This window comes from Mobula birostris, chromosome 3, assembly GCF_030028105.1.
Source record: "Mobula birostris isolate sMobBir1 chromosome 3, sMobBir1.hap1, whole genome shotgun sequence".
Lineage (NCBI taxonomy): Eukaryota > Metazoa > Chordata > Chondrichthyes > Myliobatiformes > Myliobatidae > Mobula > Mobula birostris.
The window spans coordinates 121,375,175-121,398,200 of NC_092372.1; the positions used below are offsets into that span (position 1 = coordinate 121,375,175).

At 42.1% G+C, this 23,026-nt stretch overlaps 1 protein-coding gene across 1 annotated transcript in view; it reads left to right on the forward strand.

Annotated features, from left to right (window-relative positions):
* Positions 1-23,026, forward strand: part of LOC140195694 (transcriptional enhancer factor TEF-5-like) — a 210,672-nt gene that overhangs the window by 114,737 nt on the left and 72,909 nt on the right. Inside the window, exon 6 of the mRNA XM_072254407.1 lies at positions 21,094-21,105. Within this exon, the coding sequence (XP_072110508.1) occupies positions 21,094-21,105 (12 nt within the window). The remainder of the gene's footprint in view (positions 1-21,093; positions 21,106-23,026) is intronic.

A 23,026-nucleotide genomic window follows, 5' to 3' on the forward strand; every position in this document is an offset into this window, starting at 1 on the left:
TTAACAAGAGAGCACGAAATGTCCTCCCACAGTCTCGGTAATGCAGATTGCAGCTGGAATTTCATGATTCAGCCAACATGATGCCATTCTCGAGCAAACTGGGCTAAAATTTTGCATTTCCCTCAAAGTTTCCTTGTGTAAGTAGACCATATCCAAACACTTATCCTCCTTTCTCAAGGCGTATCCCAACTCTCCCCCATTAAGCTACAGAGGAGCTCCAGGATTTAGAACCAGGTTGGTAATACCTTGAGCTGCAGGAGTATATCTGTGGCGTATCATCGCATCAGTTTAAGATCAGTAAAGTGTAAATCACATGAGAACATGGCCAGTTTACTGATTTGTGTAGCAGGGTAACAAAATTCTGAGGAGTACGTGACTGTAGTGGAAAAAAAGACAATAATGGAGCCACTAAGTTGGCCAGATGAACACATGGATCCAAGCTAAACCTGTTAGTCCTTAGCAACACACATCAAAGTTGCTGGTGAACGCAGCAGGCCAGGCAGCATCTGTAGGAAGAGGTGCAGTCGACCCAAGGGTCTCGGCCTGAAACGTCAACTGCACCTCTTCCTACAGATGCTGCCTGGCCTGCTGCGTTCACCAGCAACTTTGATGTGTGTTGCTTGAATTTCCAGCATCTGCAGAATTCCTGTTGTTACTGTTAGTCCTTACGTGGCCACAAGCTAATCCAGTCCTTCAATGTCCCAAATCAAAATGGACAGATCCATCTGCTCAGAAAGAAAAAAAAAGTAGGAACAATTGCAAATAAGGTTGGTCCTAGGCCTGGTCTCTTCATCCTGGGGATGAAAGGTGCAGATTGACCTGGGAGTTCTAAAAGGACAGAGAGGAAATATCCATTGGAAATGGCTAAAATTAAGGAATATAAACACAAATTGATTGGTAATACAGTATGTTCAGGAGAAACGATACCCAGAGAGGATTTAGAATGTGGAACTTGCCACGTTTATAATACTGAATTACACTGATGGGTTCAAAGAGAAGCTTATTAAGTACATTCCAATGGAAAGGGATCCTATAAGGTTGGAGAAGGCTCGTGTGAGGCATAAACCCTGCAAAGTTGAGTTAAGTGGCGTGGTATGTGTCGCTGCAGTGCAATCTATTAAGCACCCACGGTTCTGCTCTAGCTGCAGCATTAGTTCAGGGAGAGTTTAGCCCCAAAAATAGGGAAGAATTTCTGTTCCCCAACTGAGACCAAACTGAGAGTTAGGTACTGGAGAAACATGCAAGAAAAAATGGTGTCCACGGTGTACTGCCATTGCAAACCTACGTGCCCCTAGTTTACTCGTTCCGGGCAGGGCAGGGGTGCTGTATGAAAAGTCCAGTTAATGACTTAGTGGAGGATATTGCTAACCCACTGAAGAATTCTGAACAAGGCACGGTTCCCAGAGACCCTTGTCTCATAATCTTGTCAGCTGGAAAATCCTTACTTGATTAGAGCCGAGTGCTAAGCCTACAGTAGCTGGACAGCCGATGCAACGCTTCTCCAAATCGAACGCAATTGACCTTGTGGCTGCCCTTTCCATTTCAGTGAACTGGTGACAGGCGTGGAGCTTCGAACATCCCAGAAGGGAGGGTTCATCTGCTGGACCCTAACCAAAATCAACTCCCAGTTCCCTGCAAGTGCATGAGTAACCAAATTTGCATCAGTCATCCTTTCCTTGAACGTCCCACGGTGTTATCAGAACTCTGCTATACTTCAGATTCAGCTCTCAGCTTCTCTCTGGCTAATAACAGTGACTTTTTCTTTAATTTTGGCTTTGTGGCAGTGTGCAGTGAAATTGCCAACTAACCAGCTGCCTGTGCTTCGTAAACTAACCTCTCTCCACTCTGCAGGTGTAAGGCTACCAGAGGTTCACCTGCATGCCCTGTAGCTAGCTCCCTTGCAATAGGTCTTCTCTCTGCTTGGTTCCTTCTCACTAGTCTGAGGTCTGTGTTGAGATCTCCTACAAGTCTGACCTCCAGTTTGTAACCTGAATCTGTACTAAAGGTTTTGACTGTGACCGTGTGATTGTAGAGAGAGACCGCTGTTGACCCTCGCCCAATTAATGAAACATTTTGATATTACATGGGGGGAGAGGGAGAGGAGAAAAGGAAAGGATGACCTAACGTACACTATAAAGGTGTTGGCAAGGAGCAATTCTCGCTTCAGCTGGGGAAATCCAGACTAATGAGTATCCAGCAAAAGAAAATTCAGGGAAATTGTTGTGATCTTGGAATTAAATGTGTTGCTCCTGAAGATGAATGAAGCAGAAGAGGAATGCTCAGGGGAAAGGAATGGTATGAGGAGATCGGGGAAGGCATTGAAAAAGATGTGGATTAAATGATTGGTTGTCTGAGCAAAATTAATAAACAGTGAGACTGATTCTTCCCACTCTCCTGCTCCCTTAGTCCAACCTTCCACTTTCTTACGTTTTTTACGCTTACAATTGTACATCTAGGTACCCTGTGTATCGGCCCAGTCCCTTGGCACAATCGTTCCCAAACTCAGCAGACCCTATTTGAGAATGAGAACCGAGACCTGTATCTGCATTCATTTACGTGCTACCACAAGTTACTGTTCCCAGTTAACTGCAGCAATCTCAGGCACAGCAATGTTTCCACAGACAGGAGAGCTTTGCAGCTGGCCTTCGAGAGTTCCGCCTGGTGGTCGGTCGCTTTGCTAATGGTGGGAAGGGAACAGCGAGAGGAGAACCAAGAACCCACCAGAAGGGAACTCTATTTAGCCGGGATCCTTTAGTCGTACAAGGGGAGGGAGGGGAGAAATATGAAGGTGAGATTCAATTTATATTTAACAAAATTGACCAGAGCCACAAAACACAGACTTTTTGTTTAAACTTTGTTACGAGAGATTGGTGTAGACTCCAGGCTCCAGAAATAATCGTTACCATGTGCAACCCGAGACTATTCAAGTGGAGGTTGGTTATTTTTCCAATTTAGAGTAATTTGGGGAGTAATTGGAACTCTGCACCTAGCAGTACTATGGAAATAACTTCACCATGCAGAGTTCCATGGTTCAAGAGCAAGGCCCACCACCACCTTTAAGAGGCAATTAGATTTGGGTCATAAATGTCTGTAACTCAAAATCATTTCCCCCGCAAAATGGAGTGAACTTCATTACGGCGCTCTCCTTGTATCATTTAGGAGTGATTACAGGAGAACCTAGTCAATTGTAGACCCGCCGATTCGTTAGCTATAGAAAGAGGCCACTCGCTCCATTGAGTCATGCTAGCTCTCTGTGCAGCAGTCCCGTTCTTCCCCTCTGTCCCAGTAGCCCTGGTGCCTGTACAACTTCCTTCAGAAATCACTGATAGTCCTTGATTCCAGTACTGTCAGCAGGTAGTAGCTTCTAGGGTCATTAACCCTCACTACAGAACAAAAAAATTCTTCCTACGTGCCCCAAATCTGTGATCTGAACAGGATCTTTACAAAGCTTCAGCCTGACTACTCTGCCGTTGCACACAGTAACTATTTATCACGTCCGGGATTCCATAGGCTTTACCAATTGCTCTTTCAATAATTTCAGTCACAAGTTAAGTTCATTTTTTAAATCGGACTCCAAATTCTTCCATTTCTTCACAATCTTTAGAACTGTATTGTTAGCCTATGCTGTATTTTGCCGAAGTACATCACCACACATCAACACTTCTAAACTTCATCTGCCCAACCTGTTGCAGATTATAAATATCATCCTTAATGCTTCACTAAACCCCACTCCCCAGGTTTGCTAACATTGGCACATTCTCAATATTCTACTTAAATGTATGAGAAACATTTGTATGAGGTGGTCTTAGCATGAAGGTTTTGTCTACAATCGTCTGGTCTCAAACGCCTTAGAGTTTTATATCCTTGCAACATTTATCTGAACTGACGCAGACCCACCTGTCCAGTGAGGCTATTGTTAACCAACCTCTAACATATCAAAAATATTTTATAATTCATTGCATTCTGTTCATTAAGCTTTTAACTTCATCAAAGTTACAAATAGGTTGATCATACGTGGTCTGTCTGTAACCCATCAGTGCCAGATATCTTTAATTAATTCATTCATCCTTCTCTAAATTATTTTTTCCTCCAATGATTAAGTTGACCAGCCTGCAGTTGCAGTGAATGTCCTTGTATCTTTCCATGAACTTAGATGTCACGTCATTACTTTCTTGTCGTCTGGTACCTGGGCCCTATCAAACGAAGATTGGAAGATTATGGCAATCTCTTCCACTCTCTGCATTCCAACTTCTCCCACCAATGTAGGATCCAGCCTATCAGTTCATGTTTCTCTAATTATATGCTGGCTGTCAATTTCTACCATCTGCTACCTCTACCATCTCCACTTTGTATCAGAAAACATTTGCTTAACTGGGACAGATATAAAGGAATGGTCCATGTCGATCAAATTCTCAGGAGGAGGGAGTGATCTGAGGAATAAACAGCTGTCACGGGGCTCCATTTCTCCAATTTCTCTGCTGCCATATGTCCAACTGTTTAAACCATCTCTATGTCAGTCCAATAGATATTTGATGATACACAAAGCATTAGCCAACTACTCTGAGTCGCAGTAGGTCTCTTTATCCATCATTCCAAAGCATTCTCACACTGTCTCTTGTCACCTTAGATACAGTTTGGGCTTGGGGAGTTCTGGTAGACACCCCTGTGCCCTGCACTTGCTTGTAGAGCCATGATGGTGAACACAGCGATCAAAGCCATTAGGGAGGTTGTTTGTCATTTACCCCTCTGCTGGCTTGTGACCGGGAGTGAAGTAGATGGGCCGAACTGCCTTCTGCCTGGGCGCAGGTGCAGGGCCTGAGCAGAAACACTGAAGGGTGCCTGCTCAGCCACGTCACGTCCATGTGGAGGCGAGGGGAAAGCCACGTGGGCTTGGAATGGAGCCAGGATGTCGAGGAGCACTGCATCCAAAGTAACTTGGGTTGGGTTGAACCTCTGCCAATGGATGTGGCTGCACATGGCTGCAACCATACAGCCCTTAAAGGAGGGCTGTCATAGCAGGGAAATACCAGAGCTTGTAAAATGGTTTTACTGTATGAGTATGTCTGTACAGCATTATCCCCTCACCCTGTACCAGCAGCACAGACAGGAGTGGCCATAGACTGAGACAAAGATCCCCTTCCTCTTGCTAATTGAAAATATTGGGTTAGGCAAAATCAGACTTGGCTTTGACTCTTCTTCTCAGAAGAACGTTTCTTGTCCTTAAGTAAGGTCACAATGGCAAAGAGAAATTGCACGTCGTCTCCGGCCTGCTGGGCATGGGAATGCACAAGACGTTAGAGCCCTCTCTTGGTGTCTGTTTGCCATTCTCTCCCCATGCATTCCCAATTGCAGAGGGAAATGTAGCTTTGCCACGTTACTACGTGGTGCATATTAAGTGCTTTCATCAGGTCGTTATTCTGCCCCAGAGAAAGGTCTGGAGTTCGCACATCCTTACTCCATGGGACTTGAGGGCAGACGCCTCTGTTCACCCCTCCCCTTCCATTTGAAAGGTGTGTTGCTGAAGGGTTTCTCGCTCCCTTCTAGCTTTTGTAAATCCGCTTCATCATCATCATTATGTGCCATGTTCCATTTGCCCATCAACTCTACGTGATCCTGCTACCATCCCCGCTAATGTTATGAGTGATTTCCGTCTGGACGTTATGTGCTGTGTCGTGTGACCTCGGCAATCATGGTCTTTCCATCACCATGATTGTTCTTGGCAAATTTTTCTACAGATGTGGTTTGCCGTTGCCTTCTTCTGGGCAGTGTCTTTACAAGATGGGTGACCCCAGCCATTATCAATACTCTTCAGAGATTGTCTGCCCGGTATCAGTGGTCACACAACCAAGGCTTGTGATGCGCACCAGCTGCTCATACAACCATCCACCACCTGATCCCGTGGCTTCACGTAACCTTGATCAGGGGCTAAGCAGGTGCTACACCTTGCCCAAGGGTGACCTGCAGGCTAGCGGAGGGAAGGAGCACCTTACACTTCCTTTGGTAGAGACGCATCTCCACCCCGCCACTCTGAATCTGATTGGCCCCAAAAATTCACCTCTTCCCCTAGCACCAGACATAGTGTTGAGTGACAATCTCTCATTGCTTTTCGTCACCTCCAGCATCTGACCCAAAGTTTCTGCTGAACATCTGAACACCAAAACAGGGAGTACAGTCATTAGAGTAAATTCGAATGGGAAAGACGGGGCAGTGGAGGCAGCACTTGTGACAAATGCAGTGACTGGTGTTTTCAGCGTGACCTTTCACCAGAGTTCACAACCAAGGTCAATGTCAGCAAATCCCCAGGCATACTTGATCAGCTCTGCCCTAATTGTCATAGTAGGTGAGATGGCTCCTTGAGTGCCATCAGCTCTCGGCAAATGTTACTAGTGTCCAATTGCACTTATAAGGTCAAATTATCATTCAGGTGGGTTTTAGAATAGTGAGCAGGCAAGTGACAAGGAGGGATATATAAGGTGAACATTTCTTCAGTGAAGACTTGAGGCATCATTTTTAACAATTGTATGATGGTGGATCCTGGTTAATTGGGACACATCAAACCAGTAGCACTTTGGCTCAGTTGAGTGGCTGCCCCTATTAGCTGAAGCTTAAGGGAAATAGTTAAACATGTATAAAAAGGACAGACTAATTTTAACTAAGTAACAAATTATGTATTTAAATTAAATACAGAACAAATTATAACACTGTCAATAGTACTATAGTATTATAAAACTGTGTGATTATTGATGGAGGATTTGATCCAGAGTACACTGCCATGTTCTCTTGATTGACTGTAAATCAGGGGCTCCTAACCTTTCTTATGCCATGGACCTCTATCAATAACCGAGGGGTCCATGAACCCCAGGTTGGGAAACCCTGCTGTAAATGAACAAAATCAGTGCAGGCACCTAGTGCAGATAATGGAATGCCTTCGCAAAATGCTTTCAACAATTACATCCTCCAAATCATCATTTTCATTGTAATGTTCAAGATAATTGTTGATATCTTCAAATTCTTCATGGTTCTTAACTTGCTGAAATAGTGAAATTGTTTCATTTTCACTCTTGGCTGTTTCTGGCATCTCCAAGCCAGAATGTTTGAAACCACAGTGAACAAAACGGTTCTGATTTTGTCCAACTGCTTGTTTCTTGCTAACCGTCAGTGACAAAAGTCACTGCATTTTGATCACAGCCACACACAACTGATACTATTTAGAAACTGTTTGCTCTAAGCACATGCAATACCTAACAGCCACACAAATACGCTAGTGAGAAACTGTTTGGCAACAATCTTCTGTCCCAATTAAGCAGCATAGTGTCCCAAATAAATGAAGGGAATCCCAGCTATTTTCTCCATTAGCTTTTGTACTTTTAGAATTGTCCCAAATAAGCAGCTGCCCTGATTAACTAATAGACCAATTAACTGGAACCCATTGTATTACCAACTATCCCATTTCCCAACATAAAATAATCCTGATTCTCATTCCCATTGATGGCGCATTTATGCATAGATTCCGTTTTCATAAGGTCCACATTGGTGGTTTCCATTCTTCAAGCTTTTGAGTTATGACTAAAGGGAACTAAATATAGTTATGCAGGTCTACTATGGTGCCAACTGATCTCAGTGGTTGGATTTTGGGAAGAGCAGTCTTCTGACTTTCATACAGTTCAGTGTATGCCCCTGTTTGATAAGTCGGTCCTAGTGATGGATATATTACTGCTGGATATACATTGGTTTAATTCAACTTCATCATGCTGAAGGTCATTTTTTTTATTCAGGAAAAGTTTACAAGATTGACATGGAGGATATTGATCTGAATTTGTAGCCAGTCTCCTTATTCTTTCGCTCAGCTATCACCAAGCATGCATTTGCTGTTAACCCCTCCAGTCCAGCCGCTGTTTCTTTGCCTGGTTCCCCACCTCATCAAACACACCCATCACACTGCATGATTGAAAAGCTGGTTCTGAACTTCAACCTTTTTTTTGTTTTTCTGGGCTTATTCGCATAATAATTCTTCTCTGCTGACAGTGAGATTAGTGGTTTTGTTAAACTTTGGGGGACAGCCCTTGCAGGAAGATGTGAAGTCGCAAGGGGATTGTCTTGTCGCCTGCTCAGTGCAACAACCACTCTTGAATTGTTTGTGTTTGGTGAACCACTCAGGCCAATGGAAAGATGGAGTCATTGGCTTCCAATTAAGCAGCAAGTGCTGTGCGTTGTAGCCTACGAAAAGTCTCTCATTTAGACGGGGTAAACAAATTATTTCAGGCGTAAGCCCAACCTTAGTTACATCCCTGTCCTGACAGAATATTTTAAATGGGAAATGGTTTCTCTTTTGTTTTTGATTTCCCCATTCAGAGTTAAGTATTTCTCACTTTTTTTTTAGTAATTCAGACTTTAGAAGATGTCAGGCTCCATTTTGAAGAATTCCACCTTGCAAGCAGGCCACCTTTGTGCATGCTTGCCCTGCCTGGCATTGCGACTCTTCAAGAAAGAGCCCTTCACCTTTGGCAGTTGCTCTTTCGTGCCTGTTGGTCTCGAGCTTCAGATAATTTAGCAGGACTGATTCCCTCTTGTGCAGCTAAAGCAGCTTGTATTAATTTCCCACGCTGGGTCTTTGGAAATCCATCGGGTTCTTTTCCTATACATCAGTTTCCCTGGAGAAGTTGGGGAATTGGCTCACAGGAGTAGCTGGTTCCTGGATCATACTGGACATTCTTCAGCCAATCAGCTTGTGTGCTGTTTACAAGAATTCCTTCGCACAGAGTACTACTATTTTTGCACCATCTGCTTTACTGGCGAATTCCTGCCCTGCCAATTTTTAGGATGAGAAACACCAGCAAGAGTGGGGTTTTGGAGGCATGGAGTTCTCTGAATGGTCACAGGGAGGAGGAATAAAAGTCAGGAGAAGGTACAGCTGAAATAATGGAAACTCTGTCCGTTACCGCCAGTTCCTATCCTTACCCAAATCTGATGGAACCCCAGGATGCAAAACTAATGATATCTCTGTAAAGAGGAAGAACTTTCATTTCTATAGCACCGTATACAATTCCAGAAAATCCCATAAAACTTTAACAACAGGCCTTAAAGGATTCTTTTAGACTGCAGTCACTGCTAGAATATAGGAGTCCGGCAGGGTATTTGGTAAGCAACTTGTACACGGCATGTTTCCAAGACAGCAACGTGATGGTGAACAGATTATTTTTTGACGATGGTTGACCGTTAAACCAGGGCTTTGGGGAGTACAGAGGACAAAATTGAAAAATTAAAACTTAGTAACAATTGCTCCAGCACAATCAGTAAGTGTCATTCAAGCTTTGAGAACACAGAAAATCCTCTCTGTTAATCCCGTGTGAGTTGACGGTTATGAATTATTCTCTGTTTTTTTCAGTGGGCCCTTTAAAAGCACTAAGGTCTGGTTTACAGTACAAGACAGCAACTGTGAGAAGCACGGCCATTGCAGGTGTTACTTGGGAAAAGTTTTTTTAGGCAATCAACATCTCAGTTCATCAAGCTCTGTTGTATATTGCCTGTGAGAATGAGGGTAGAGAAAGTAATGTTACGGCAAGTCTTGACTAAACCAGAGCTCGGCATGTGATGAACTGAAAGCTATATTGCATCAAAGTGCAGAAATTTAGGAAGCTTTGTTTGACTTTCAAGAATATTTTAATAAGAGTAGTCTTAGTGTATTTTTAAATTTAAGTTTAGTGGCAAATTATGAGTGAGTATAGCATTTGCAGCCTTTTCTCCTTTGGAGACCAATCCTTGCAGCTGCAAGATGGGAATTGAACTATTTAAAACACACAGGCATACCAGTCAATCCATTGTCAGTCAATAATCTTCCATCTTGCTTCTGAGAGAGGTTCTGAGAAGTTTTGCATCATTAGTAAATGCCAAGAGCAAAATCCACAGCTTCTGCAAAACTGAATAAAAGTAAATAAAAAATCAGTCTAGATTTAGCAACAGCACCTTTCATAACCTTGGAAATTTGAGCTTTTCAGCCAATGAGCAAGTTTATGTGTAGTCTCTGTTGCAGTGCGAGAAAGGTGGTCGTCAAACTGTATAATTTTACCCCATAACAGTAGTGCGGTAAGAACTATGGTGTTGTTGAGCAATCTGTTTAGGCCCCTTATGAGAGGAGCAATGGGTTTAAGCTCTCTTTTGAAAACACAGTAGCATAGCGGTTAGAGCTACACTACTACAGCTTGGGGTGTCAGAGTTCAATTCCGACACTGTCTGTAAGAAGTTTTTATATCCTTTCCCTGATCATGTGGGTTTCCTCTGGGTGCTCTGGTTTCCTCCCACATTCTAAAGACGCACTGATTAGTAGGTTAATTAGGCTGGGGTTAATTCCTATATTCTTCCTATATTGATGTATGGTTGTGAGTCATGGACCATCACAAATGCAATGGAAAAAAGAATCAATGCAGCAGAGATGTGGTTCCTCAGAAGAATGCTATGCATATCATATACAGACAGGATAACCAACGAAGAAGTTCCACAGAGAACAAAAACAAAACATACATTACTTTAAAATAATCAGAAAACAGCAATCAAAATTCTTTGGACACATCATGCGAAGAGAGACATTAGAACATGTGGTTACAACTGGAAAGCTGGAAGAAAAAGAAGCAGAGGCAGACAGACAATGAAAATGAGAGATGGAGTAACAACATGGTTAGAAACAGGGGAGGCAACGACTACAATTCGGAAGGTCAGGGACCGTGATGGATGGAGAGACATGATCACCCACGCCAAACAGCAAGGACCTGAATGATGAATGAAATCGGTGGGTTGCTGGGTGATGTGGCTCGTAGGGCCAGAAGGGTTTGTTCCACTCTCCAGAGCCTGCAGTTCTCTAACAAGACCAGAGTGTTACCCACCCAGACAAAATAGGAACAAGTCTGGCCAAAAGTAATATTGCCTCATTATCTATAAGAATGGTTAAACTAAAATTATTCTTAAAAAATGGTGGGAGGACTGCTTACAAATAGGAAGTGGCAATTGTGCCTTTGGATGAGGAAGGGAATCCAGAACTAAGCTCTTTAACAAGGTTTTATTTGAAGGTTGTATTTCCAGTTCTTAGATCTTTCATCAAAACTTTCTGAATTCCTCTGTGAAGGACTTCACTAAACTTCAATATAAGGCATGGCTTAAGGTATGCATGAAATAGTGAAAAGTATTTAACTATCGGTAGGAAATGATGGGAAAGTCCTGCAAGTGGTAGTAAGTGCAAAACTCATTTGTTCTAATCTGCATTGTGAAATATGATCTGGAAGACAAACTTCGGTAATCAAAATGAATTGGTAAAATAGTTAAAAAAAAAGTCACATTGAGACTTGATGCATTTCCATGTGAAGTAGTTCTTTATGTGGAGAAATCAGAATGGTCATTTAGAATGTTTAACAAAAAATGCTGGAAACATTTAAATCAAAGAGCTGAAAAATTAACTTTGTTCGCTTTTCAGAGATCATGCCTGACTGGCATTTCTTTTCTCCATTATTTCTGATTTCCAACATCTGCAATCTGTTTGATCTTCATTAACATATTTAAGTGTTTGATATAGCTCTTTCAGAAATGTACCAACCAGCAAGTAAATGAGTTTGGATTGGCAGAGACTGGGAGGGAGGTGTGGAGTTATTGGAAGTTCCTATGTCACCAAAGCCTGAACAATGTGATGAAAATACAGAGAACATTTTTTTAAAAGTTCTGGGATGATTATTTTGAATTGTAGAATGAACTCCATGCATTGCCAAAATTGCTATTTGCATTGGTGGAGTGCGGTGACACCAACAATCAAAGTTCATATACTTTATTTATTATCAAAGTACATAGACGTCAACATATACAACTTTGAGATTCATTTTCTTGCAGACGTACTCAATAAATCCATAATAGAATAATAACCATAATATAATCAATGAAAGACACACCAACCAGTGTGCGCAAGTCAACAAACTGTGCAAGTACAAAAAGAAAGTTTTAATAATACTAAATGTTCAATAAATATCAAGAACATGAGAGAAAGAGTCCTTGAAAGTGCATCCATAGGTTGTGGGAACATTTCAGTTTTGGGACAAGTGAAGTTACCACCTCTGGTTCAAAATCCTGATGGTTGAGGGGTAATAACTGTTCCTAACCCTGGTGGTGTGGTCCTGTGACTCCTGTACCATCTTCCTGATGGCAGCAGCAAGAAGCGAGCATGCCCTGGCTGGTGGAGGACCCTTCATGTAGATGTGCTCAATGGTAGGAAAGACTTTACCCGTGATCCACTGGGCCATGTCCACTACCTTTTGTAGGATTTTCCATTCAAGGGCATTGGTGTTTCCATACCAGGCTGTGATGCAGCTAGCCAGTCAATATACTCTCCACCACACACCTGTATAGAAACTTGTCAGAGTTTTAGGTGTCATGCGGAATCGTAGCAAACTCCTAAGGAAGTAATGGCACTGCCATGCTTTCTTTGTAATTGTTATTATCCTAACAATAGTAGGAGTAAATTATCTGCAACTATGAGACAAAGTTAGGACGTAGAACCTAGGAAGAAGTGAGGGTTGATGAGGTACGTACAAGCTGCACAGGAAATATTAAATATTTAACTTAGCACTGCTCCGTCTCCATAAATCAATTAACAGCCAGGTTAAGGTGGAAACACAAGAGACTGCAGATGCTGGAATCTGGCGCAACACAAAAAACGCTGGTGGAAATCAGTAGGTCAGACAGCATCTATGGATGGATATGGCCAGTGGACATCCAGACGAAAGGTCTCTGTTTCCTTTTTCCATACTGAGTTCCTCCAGCATTTTGTGTATGAACAGAGTTACTGTAACCCCAAGCCTATCTCAAGTTTGAGAAGTAAACATGTTTCTTCTGCCTAGATAGTGGTCCAAATTTTCCTTCCTTCTCCTCCTCCACCCAAGATGGCACCTGAAAGTTGTTTTACATATCTCTAAAATCCACTCCATCTATCACTGTGCAAGTTCCACCCATTTTGTTTTATTTCCAATTTTCAGCATTGACGGTTTTGTTCTGTTCACTTCCAGCGATGTTAGTGTCCATGTGGTTTCGCCAATGTGCACAATGGTTGTTTCAGCCCCAATAACAGAAACCAAACCAGTGTGGCACGCAGCCTGCATTTATCACTCAGAATGAGAAGCAAAGCCTGCACCAACTTGCCATCCAGATTAGAATGGAACTGCCTGTGCTGGGACATTGATTTTGTATCCACAGTTCACTTACGCTTCTTGTACTGGAGATAATTTCTATGTATCAGAGGCCTTTCCAGGGGCTTTTTTTTTGTAGCCATCAGTGCTGATGAACTTGAAATATGAGCCCCAGCTGGGTAAGTTTCCAGCAACACCTTTTTTTTAAAATGGGTGGAATCCATTTTCTCACCAACAAAACATAAACATCATGATATCTGGATTGTGTTTTTTTAAAATTTTTATTTAGAGGTACAGTATGGTAACAAGCCCTTCCGGCCCAGTGATCTCTTACCACCCAACTACACCCAGGTGACGAATTGACTGCTTACCTATACATCTTTAGAATGTGTGGTGGGTGGAGCCAGAGCACCCAAAGGAAACCTCTGAGGCTATAGGGAGAGTGTACAAACTCCTTGCAGACAATGAACCCGGATTGCTGGTGCTGTAATAGCTTTACACAACTGTGCTGCCCCCTGCTGGTTATGGTATTGTTTTGTTAATGCCAACCAGTTACATCAGGATGTCTCCAACCTACAGTATTTAAGTTTTTCATTGCCCTCTAAGTATCAATATCTGCTTTTAAATCCTAGAAAATTGATTACTGACCTAAAAGGAAGATCTCTTCTTGAGCTGATCTGTTTTACAAGGGCTGAAGTACTGTGGTTGCTGAAAATGTGGGGTGACAGGAGAGCTAACGTTTCATGCTGATTGATTGATTGATTCCATTATGGTTATTGGATTTATTGAGTATGCCTGCAAGAAAACGAGTCTCAGGCCTGCATATGATGACATGTATTTATACTTTGATAATGAATTTTGGACATTGATGGCCTTTCATCAGAACAAGATGGAAGTTCTACTGAAAGCAGTGAATGTTCTCTCCCCCTCCCCCTCCCCCTCCCCCTCCCCCTCTCCCCCTCCCCCTCTCCCCCTCCCCCTCTCCCCCTCCCCCTCTCCCTCTCCCCCTCTCCCCCTCCCCCTCTCCCTCTCCCCCTCCCCCTCTCCCCTCTCCCCCACTCCCCCCCCCCCCCGGCATGCTGCCTGCTGAGCATTTCCAACACTTTTTTAATTTCTGATCTCTGCTCTGTTTGTAGGGAAGGTTGAGTAATCCCAATATCAGTATGTATGTATTGCCCAAAACTGCCTGATCCGGCATTTCCTATTGAATCTGTCTCTATAATCCTGTCTTGGAAGATGATTGGTGCAAAAAGTAGTAAATAAACACAGTGACAAATGTAAAAGGTGACACACCTGATGATCCTGTGCATTTTATGGAAATGCTCTGGATATTCATGTCGGATGCTGGATTCCTTGTGCTTAACCATCCCAAGTTAATCTGCTGTTTTCCTCCGGTTAAGTCGATTTGTTTGTAAAATTAGCTGTCTAGATATTGGAAGGCAGGCTGTCATTGGTAATTTAATTACAAATACTCAATGTCTGAATTCCATAGCAATAAATAAAACAGAGATATATTTATTTTCATGTATATCAACTGCCTGCCATATTAAAATTATTACTGTGCATGTTAAAATGTCAGTGTATAAATTCATTGTTGCTTAATTCAGAATATAGATATAAATTTGCAACAGACTTTGTTGCAAACTTTGGTGCTGTCAAGACAGCTGCAGAGTCTATGGCTTGAAATAAAGCCTGTTCCGTTAACTTCACACCCTGAGTTGAGCCCCTGGAAAAGCGTGATGGCTGCAAGGCCACCTTCAGATTCAGAGTAGCAGCAAACCTCTAGATCTCCTCAGCATCCACCATATATTCTATTGTGTATATTTGTTAATCATTGGCAAAAATTATTCAGTATAGGATCCCAATTGGAAATGACACCTTAACATTTTGGTTTAACTTGAAGATAAAACTCATTGTTTTCCTTTCCAGTTCAGTTTTTAACTAAGCAAATTAGTTGGTAGTGAGTTTAAGATCCCATGAAAGTCTATCCCTTGTTCCCACCATATTGAGTCAAAATTTTAAATCATACAAAATTCCTGGTTTTGAAAGTCACTGTGTATATTGAAAGATCCAGGTGTATTGAGAAACAATCTTGAAGTGTAATTTAACCCCACTTCTTCCTACTCCCATTTTCCCAGCACACCTCACTACTGACTTGTAGCCTCATTCCAGGGTAATCCTGCAATTGGCAAGACTGGTGCAGCATTACCTCAGGACACTTGAAATATGACCGGTAGTGTGATTGCAGGCACTAATAAGGAAACTTGAAATATGACCAGTCATGTAATGGCTGGCACCACTTGTAATGTGCCCATCCAAAAGGTTAAAATAATGACAATGCTCTGTTCCTGTGAACCATGATCACATTAGACAAACGAAGTACTGAACGGTTGTAAACTCCTGCAAATCTTTGATGGTGTCCACGTAATCTCAACACACCAGAAAACCTTGGAGCAGATAGGGACGCAATGTTAATGGTTGTCGATGTCTTGTAAGGACACATTTGGTCTCCCTTGATCAGAGGTACCCTGTCTGACATATAGTCAAATTCTTTGCCCCTCTTAATAGTGATAAGAACACCCGTAAAGGGAGCAGGAGGAGGCCTCCCGACTCCTTGTGCTACTCCGCCATCCATTGAGATCGTGGCTGTTATTCAGAGAAAAGTCAGTTTTAATATCACTGGTTTATTGTGAAACTTGTTGTCATGCAGCGGCTGTACATTGTAATACATGATGAAAACTAAGTTACAGTATGTATATGTGTGTGTATATATATGCATAAGTATGTATATATATGTATGTACTGTATGTGTACAGGGTGTGTATATATATATATATTTGTGTGTATATAATATAGTTAAATTAGTAGTGCAAAAAGAAAAATAAATAATAATGTTCAGGCGTTCAATGTCCATTCAGAAATCAGATGGCAGAGGGGAAGAAGCTGTTCTGAATCATTGAGTGTGTGGTGTGCCCTCAGGCTCCTGTATTCCCTTCCTGATGTTAGCAACGAGACTAGGGCCTGTCCTGTCCTGTCCTGGGTCTTGGGGAATATTTTTTCCTGATTTATCCTTGCGTCCCTTGATTTTCTCAATGTCCAGAAATCTGTCAAACTCTGTCTTGAGCAAAGTCAATATCTGAGCTTCTCCAGCCCTCTCAAGGCGCACTACCATCTGACCAAGGAAATATCTTCTCATTCCAGTTATAAACAGCACACAGTTTATTCTGAAACTGTACCCCCTATTCTAGAATCTTCCACCAGGTGAAACATTCTCTCAGCTTCCAGCCTTCTTGCCTTGTAAGGGTTTTGTATGTTGCAATGAGATCGCCGAAACATTGATGAATGAGGTGTTCTTGATCTCCGCCATCGTGCGGTTAGAGTCAATAATTAGGGAAAGTAACCTGACACAGTCTGGGGAGCCTGCACCTTATCTAACCATTATAACACTACCCCCCCCCCCCATCAGCATTAAATGACCGATACCCAACAGCATCTTTTGCATTAAGATTTCATTTATATACCCAAGCTCTTAATATTATCTGTACATATAGCAGAAATGCTACTAGATTCCCAGGGACTAAACCTAGCAGATAGCTTGTGTGTTAAATACTTACTGGCTCTGTGCAGAGAGGGCTTGGTCAATTCCCTCCCTGGAGTGAATTTGTACCCATTATAAACAGAACATTAGACCTCAGTCAAGTGAGTATGCAGCTGTTTACAGTAACTGCTGTTGCATCTGATCTGCAGTCATTCACAGGGGCACTGTGCTCAGCACATGGTGCACCCACGCAAAGGGTTAACATGTCATCTAACACAGCGCTAAATCCGAGATATTTTTTATAAACCATGCCCAGTTGCCCATGATTTATTTGGCCTGTAATTTTATCTTGTATAAACAAAAACTGCACTTGTTTCAATAAATACACTGCAGTGTTGAATGGGAAATATTTGCCTTACAAGGAGCTTTCTTGACAGGCTGACACCAGCTCTCAGATTAGCTACACTGGAACACAGCAGCCTGTGTCTTGGGAGCAGCGGGGAGTTCCATAAAGAGTGCAGTAGCAGTACTCACTGCTGGGTTGCCTTGGCCAGACTTTTAATGAGAGCTTGGAAGTCCGACAGTCAGTGTACAACTGGACCACGCACCTCTTCATGTGGTAATCCCTGTATCGTTTATCCTGCCTGTCCAGTGAGTGCGGTCCATTTACCTCCACACTCTCTCAGCATATCTTTCTGAACACTTCACTCAAAGGGTCATAGACCCAAAGTGTTGACCACCTCTCTTAGTCCAGAGCCCAAACTCAATTTTATTATCACCGTCCAATGTCCTGAAACTTCTTGTTTTGTTGCAGCAGCACAGTGCAAGTCGTAAAAGAAATACTTCAAGTTACAATAATCATAAGTAGTCCAAAAGATGAGATAAAGTTAATGGACTGTTCAGAAATGTGACGGCAGAGGGGAAGAAGCTGTTTTTACAGCTTTGATGTGGGTTTTCAGGCTTCTGTGCCTCCTCCCTAATGATGGTAAGGAGAAGAGGCTGTGTTCAGGGTGACAATGGTTCTTAATGATGGATGCCCCCATCTTGAGGGCATCATCTTTTGATGCCTGAGCTGGCTGAATTTTCAACCCTCCGCTGCCTCTTTCCATCCTGTGCATTGAAGCTCCCATACCAGGCGGCAATGCAGACAGTCAGAATGCTGTCCACCGTACACCTGTAGAAATTTGCCGGGCTTTGGTGGCAAACAAAGGTTCCGCTTGCAACCTCTGATTTTGCTTTAGATTTCCAGTATCTTCAGTTTTCAAAATTTTCATCATCCACGCTTTTCCTCCTCGTGCGATTTCTACCTGTTTGCACGGATATTCAACGGCAGTACTATTGTCCGCCCAAGCCCGCCGCTGCTACCACCAACAACAACCACAGAGGTTGTCAACCTTCAATAATTCAACATCATTAATAAGCCAAAGGCTACATTGAAATCTGTAACATTTTGTGTTTTAAGTATGCATATTCAGTTCAATGGTTATGGATGCAGTTATAAAGGCTCAATAATGGCCCATTGAGACAAAATGTTTACTTACCCAGCCTGAACCAATGTCTGTGATAAGGCGGGCAAGAGAATGGTCCTGACTGTAAGGGACAATGGAGACGTGACCTCAGCTGTCAGCGCTGATTGGTTGTAGCCTCAAAAGTGAACAGTAGTGACCACTGGAGGAAAGTTGCTGCAAACTACATTTCCAGCCATTGGTATGACTTCAGCCTTGAAGTGCTCACCACTTGGCCGTATTCCCCATTTCTTTTATTTGACCAATTCTCTTCAGCTTATGATAGGCTACTAGTGGGGATCCCAGGTTGGAGAAGATTCTGGGTGCGATTTCTTGAATTCAGATCCTAATATCACTATCCTGGGCAGATTTCAAGAAGGCAGCAGGCCACTGATTTCAAGAGCAATGGAAGATGGGCAATAAATGCCAGGCAGAGAAGGTACTGCAGATGCTGGAAATCCAGAGCAACCTACACCAAAGGGTGGAGAAGCTCAACAGGCCAGGCAGCTTCTACAATAAACAGTGGGTGTTTCGGCCCGAGACCCTTCATCAGGATATGCTGTCCCTGATGGTGACAAGTGATACCGCAAGTCAATATGAAAGGCAACCACTGGACTTGGTAGGAGAAACCAACTTGAAGCTGCCCTTGTGAGTGACCTTTCTAATGAGGTACTACCTTTGCTGTAAAGATGCAATAAAGTCTTTGCTAGATGGTTTTGGTATCCTATGGCACATTTCCCAATAATTTTAGATCAATTGTCTTCAGCACAGTAGCAAGCAGATGGGGAGAGAGGACAATGGCAGGAGCAATGGTATTTGTATTGGACTGAGCAGTAAAGTATCTCACCAGACATTAAGTGGAAAGAAATGGTCATAATTCTCTCTTATTGTTTGGACCCATTAACAGTAACACCAATTGAAAATAATTCTAAAACTTTACAGGACTCAAAGAGCCCCCAGAGGTAGTGAAGCTTGCATGGAAAACCTTAAATCCTGGAGCATAAGTTGCTTGATACAATCCAGAGCACTTATATCCATTACTGTATCTAGTTCTGTGGTATCCACTCAGTAATGGTCTTGTACTGTGTTGGGAGTTACTGGGTTCACCCCTTACTCTAGTGTTTATTGTTAACTTTGGATAAAGTTCTGCATCATTATAGTGTGTTGTCCTTCAGAAGAGAATAAGTCAGTTTCCGTTGAAAGGTTTAATTGAATGTCATTTGAAGATGAGGATATGGTCATCAGTTTCATTGTTTCCGTTTTGGGGCTGTTGCTTTGTATAAGGTAGCTACCATTTTTGCCGAGACAACAGTGGCTGCAACAACAGAAAATAATTACTCAGTAGTTTGAAGTGTTGAGAAACAGGTGCTATACAAATGCAAGTCACTTCATTTTAACTAAATGAAGCAAAAGCCTAAAGCTTCCATTGACAAGGTCACTTCTGCACTCAATGAGATTGTAGCATTCAGGATTACCTTGAAATTAGTCCAGTTCAGATTAACTGATGCAAAACTAAATTCATTTCAAAGTAGAGCAATTTGTACCTTTACTGCTATTTCACTCTTCAACTAATTGCTGCCTCAACATTAGCATGAAGCTATTCAATTGCAAAGTGAATAGTCATCTCCAGCAAAATTAAAAACAATGTTAGGAAATGGAATCATTGACCTATCGGCAAGAACCAGAGGTATAGATCTGTAGAAGTCTTAAATGCGAAATGGTGGTTCAGTGACTGTCAAAGAGTGCACCTTCATCTAGGGGACTGGTCAGCAGCGAACTGGGAGGTGGGAACTTCTTGTGGCCTTTGCGTGTTTATTCTTGAGGACTTTGCTGCAGCCCCTATGTTGAAAATGGACAAGAGAATGAGGGTGGAGTTGGAATGCCAGTGCTCCCAAGTGCAAGTTAATCCCTACAGACAATATGCTGCCAACTCGGACCTGTTCCCACTTTTCAGTTGTTCATTTGGATCAGATTTATTGAAACTTTGAACATCTTTAAAGAAAAATATCCTATAGAATTAATAGGATTCCTAAAAGATATTTATCATGCATGTTTGAAAAATTCTCACCACTATTGATTGCATTTTGTTTCGTTTATCCAGTGAAACCTGCTTAGAAACATTCCTCTGTAATACTGAACCAATGCTTAAGATTTTCAGTCCACAGAACTAGCTGGTGCAAGCTGTTTGAATCAGATCACCAATTAAACCTTTTTGCAGGTATCATCAAGAAGGTCACCAACTCCTTGTACAGAAATATTAAACTCCATTATAACTGAAGATAAAAATATAGCTTGAGTTGAAGACAGTGCAAAACCATTCCAGCCCTAATGCACAATGACATCAAAAAAATCTTTAAAAGTGGTGCTGAGGCCAGATCATTTAAGTTTGTTATTAAACAAAAACAGGCACTTGCTGAAATATTCCTCTTATCAAGTCCCAATGTTTCATGTAGAATGCCTTTTATGAGACTTGATATCAGTCATCTGAATATGGGAATGTTCAGTAATGAAGTATTAACAAGGGAGGGAACAGCTATATAAAATACAAAATCTTCACTCTAGAAGGCAACATAATTTTTTTAGTAAACATCTAATCCAAATAAGCATGACTTGTATCATCATCCAAGCAGAGAGTTTGAGCTGGAGTTTTAGTTTAATCTTGATACAAGTATCATAAACCAATGACTGATTTTGCCTTGTGGGTGTTAGTACATGCCTGCTCGAACAAGGTATAGTCCCATTGTACAAAGCTATCGTGTGAGCTCAATTTAACCCCCTTACTCAGAAGGAATTGTTGAAAAAAAAAGATAATCTGGGCAGGTTTCACTGTTGTGATTAACTGAATGAAAATTTGTGTTCATTCCCATTAATTATGTGCTTTTCTTGAATCCAGGCAATGAATGTGGTAAGTATCTAATTATTTTGTCCATTTGTGTGCATGTTTGTGCATGTTTTTTTTTCTTCAAAAAAAACCTCTCCTGCCCAGGGTGCTTCTAGGACTGCTTCCAAGACCAAGCTATTTGCAAAATATGTTGGCGAATTTAACTGACCTGTTTAGAGGGCTCCAACCCATAGCCTGAGAGTCAGTTTCTAAAATACACTCCTTGTTTTTTTTCATGAACTTCCAGTGAGACTCAAATAATCAGCTACTTGACTCTGGAAGTGTAGTTACACCCTGTGCTTGTAATAGTGCAATTGCTCAGATCATTTTACAATTCCAAGTACTACCAGATTGGCTATATAAGCCAATTTATTAAGGAAGGGGGCAGAGCTCAAATATCTCTGATAAGGATTGGAATAGTCGATAGTCTTCATTTGTCTTTCATAAGCCAGTTGCTTGTTAGTAGGAACATTCCAAGAATAGCTTTGATCTAACCTGGGCTGGAAGAGGTTATCTCCTGGCTGTGTTATTTTATGCTCTGTTTGTGAATAGAGAAACTGTCCCATCCTTGCTTTTTCTGACAGTTGAAAACAAATGTAAAAGTCACCGAGAGCAGCCAGGCTGGTAAAGGCTCCAAGGTAGTAGGCACCTTAGAATGGCATGGTGTTACCTCACAGCTTCAGAATTCCTGTCCTGTCCTGACCTCTGGTGCCCTTCATCTGGATATTGGATGTTCTCCGTGTGATCTTGTGGCTCTGTTTCCTCCCACATCCCACAGACGTTTGGGCAGGTGGACTAAATGACCACTGTAAGCTCCCCCCGGCAGAATTGACGCAAACCTGGGGAGATGAGCATCAGTCAGGGAATGTGATTGTGCTGTGATCCGGCACAGATCTGATGGGGCAAAATGGTCTCCTGTGTTGAAAGCCAAGAGTGGTCTGAAATAGACTGCCTACTCTCTGGCATTCAGAGAGAAGCTTAGTCATTTCTTTTGAAAGGTCCCTTGATATTTGGGGATTCTGGGGAACTCAACATCCAGAAATGGAACCAGAGCACAGCCTTTTGAACCTGCTCCACTATTCAATAAGAACATAGCTGCACGTGTGCCTCACATTCACCTTCCCACTCAGTCTCCGATTCCGCTGGTCCCCAAAAGGAAATCTACACTCCTCAGCCTTGAATATATTCAATGACTAAACATCTAGAGCCACCTCAAAGCGAACAGTTATGAAGACATGCAAATATTTGCATAAAGAAATTTCTCCTCTTTATCAATAGTCTCCTCTATAGATTCCTTACATTGAAACCATGCACCTGGTTGTGAACTCTCCAGTTAAAAGAATCGTCTCCTCCTGTCAGCCCCTCTAGGTTTGTAAGTTTATGAGAGGTTACAGATAAGATTAGACAGCCGGTATCTTTTCCCCCTGGGTTGAAAAGTTTAAAACTAAAGAGCTCGCTTTTAAAGTGAGAGGGGGTGCATTCAAAGGAGGTGAGTGAGGCAGGTATTGTTTTTTTAAGCAGTGAATGGTGGGTGTCTGGAGTGCACTCCCTGGGGTGGTCGTGGAGGCAAATATGATAGAGATGTTTAAGAAGTTCTCAGATACGCACATGGATTTTGCAGAGATTGGAGGAATAAAGACATTGTGTCAGCAGAAGGGTTTGGTTTAACTAGGCATTTAATTACTGGTTTAATTAGTTCAGCTCAACATTGTGAGCTGAGGGGCCTGTTCCTGTGCTGTACTGTTCTATGTCTCAGTGGGGATTGCCTCTTGTTCTTCCAATGTCTAGCTTGTATCAATCAATCTTTCCTTATAAAACATTAGATTAGATTAGATTAGATTAGATCAAACCTTATTGTCATTGTGCCAAGCACAGATACAAAGCCAATGAAAATGGATTTAGCATCTGACCGAAAATGCATTTAGCATCTGACCAAAAATGCAAA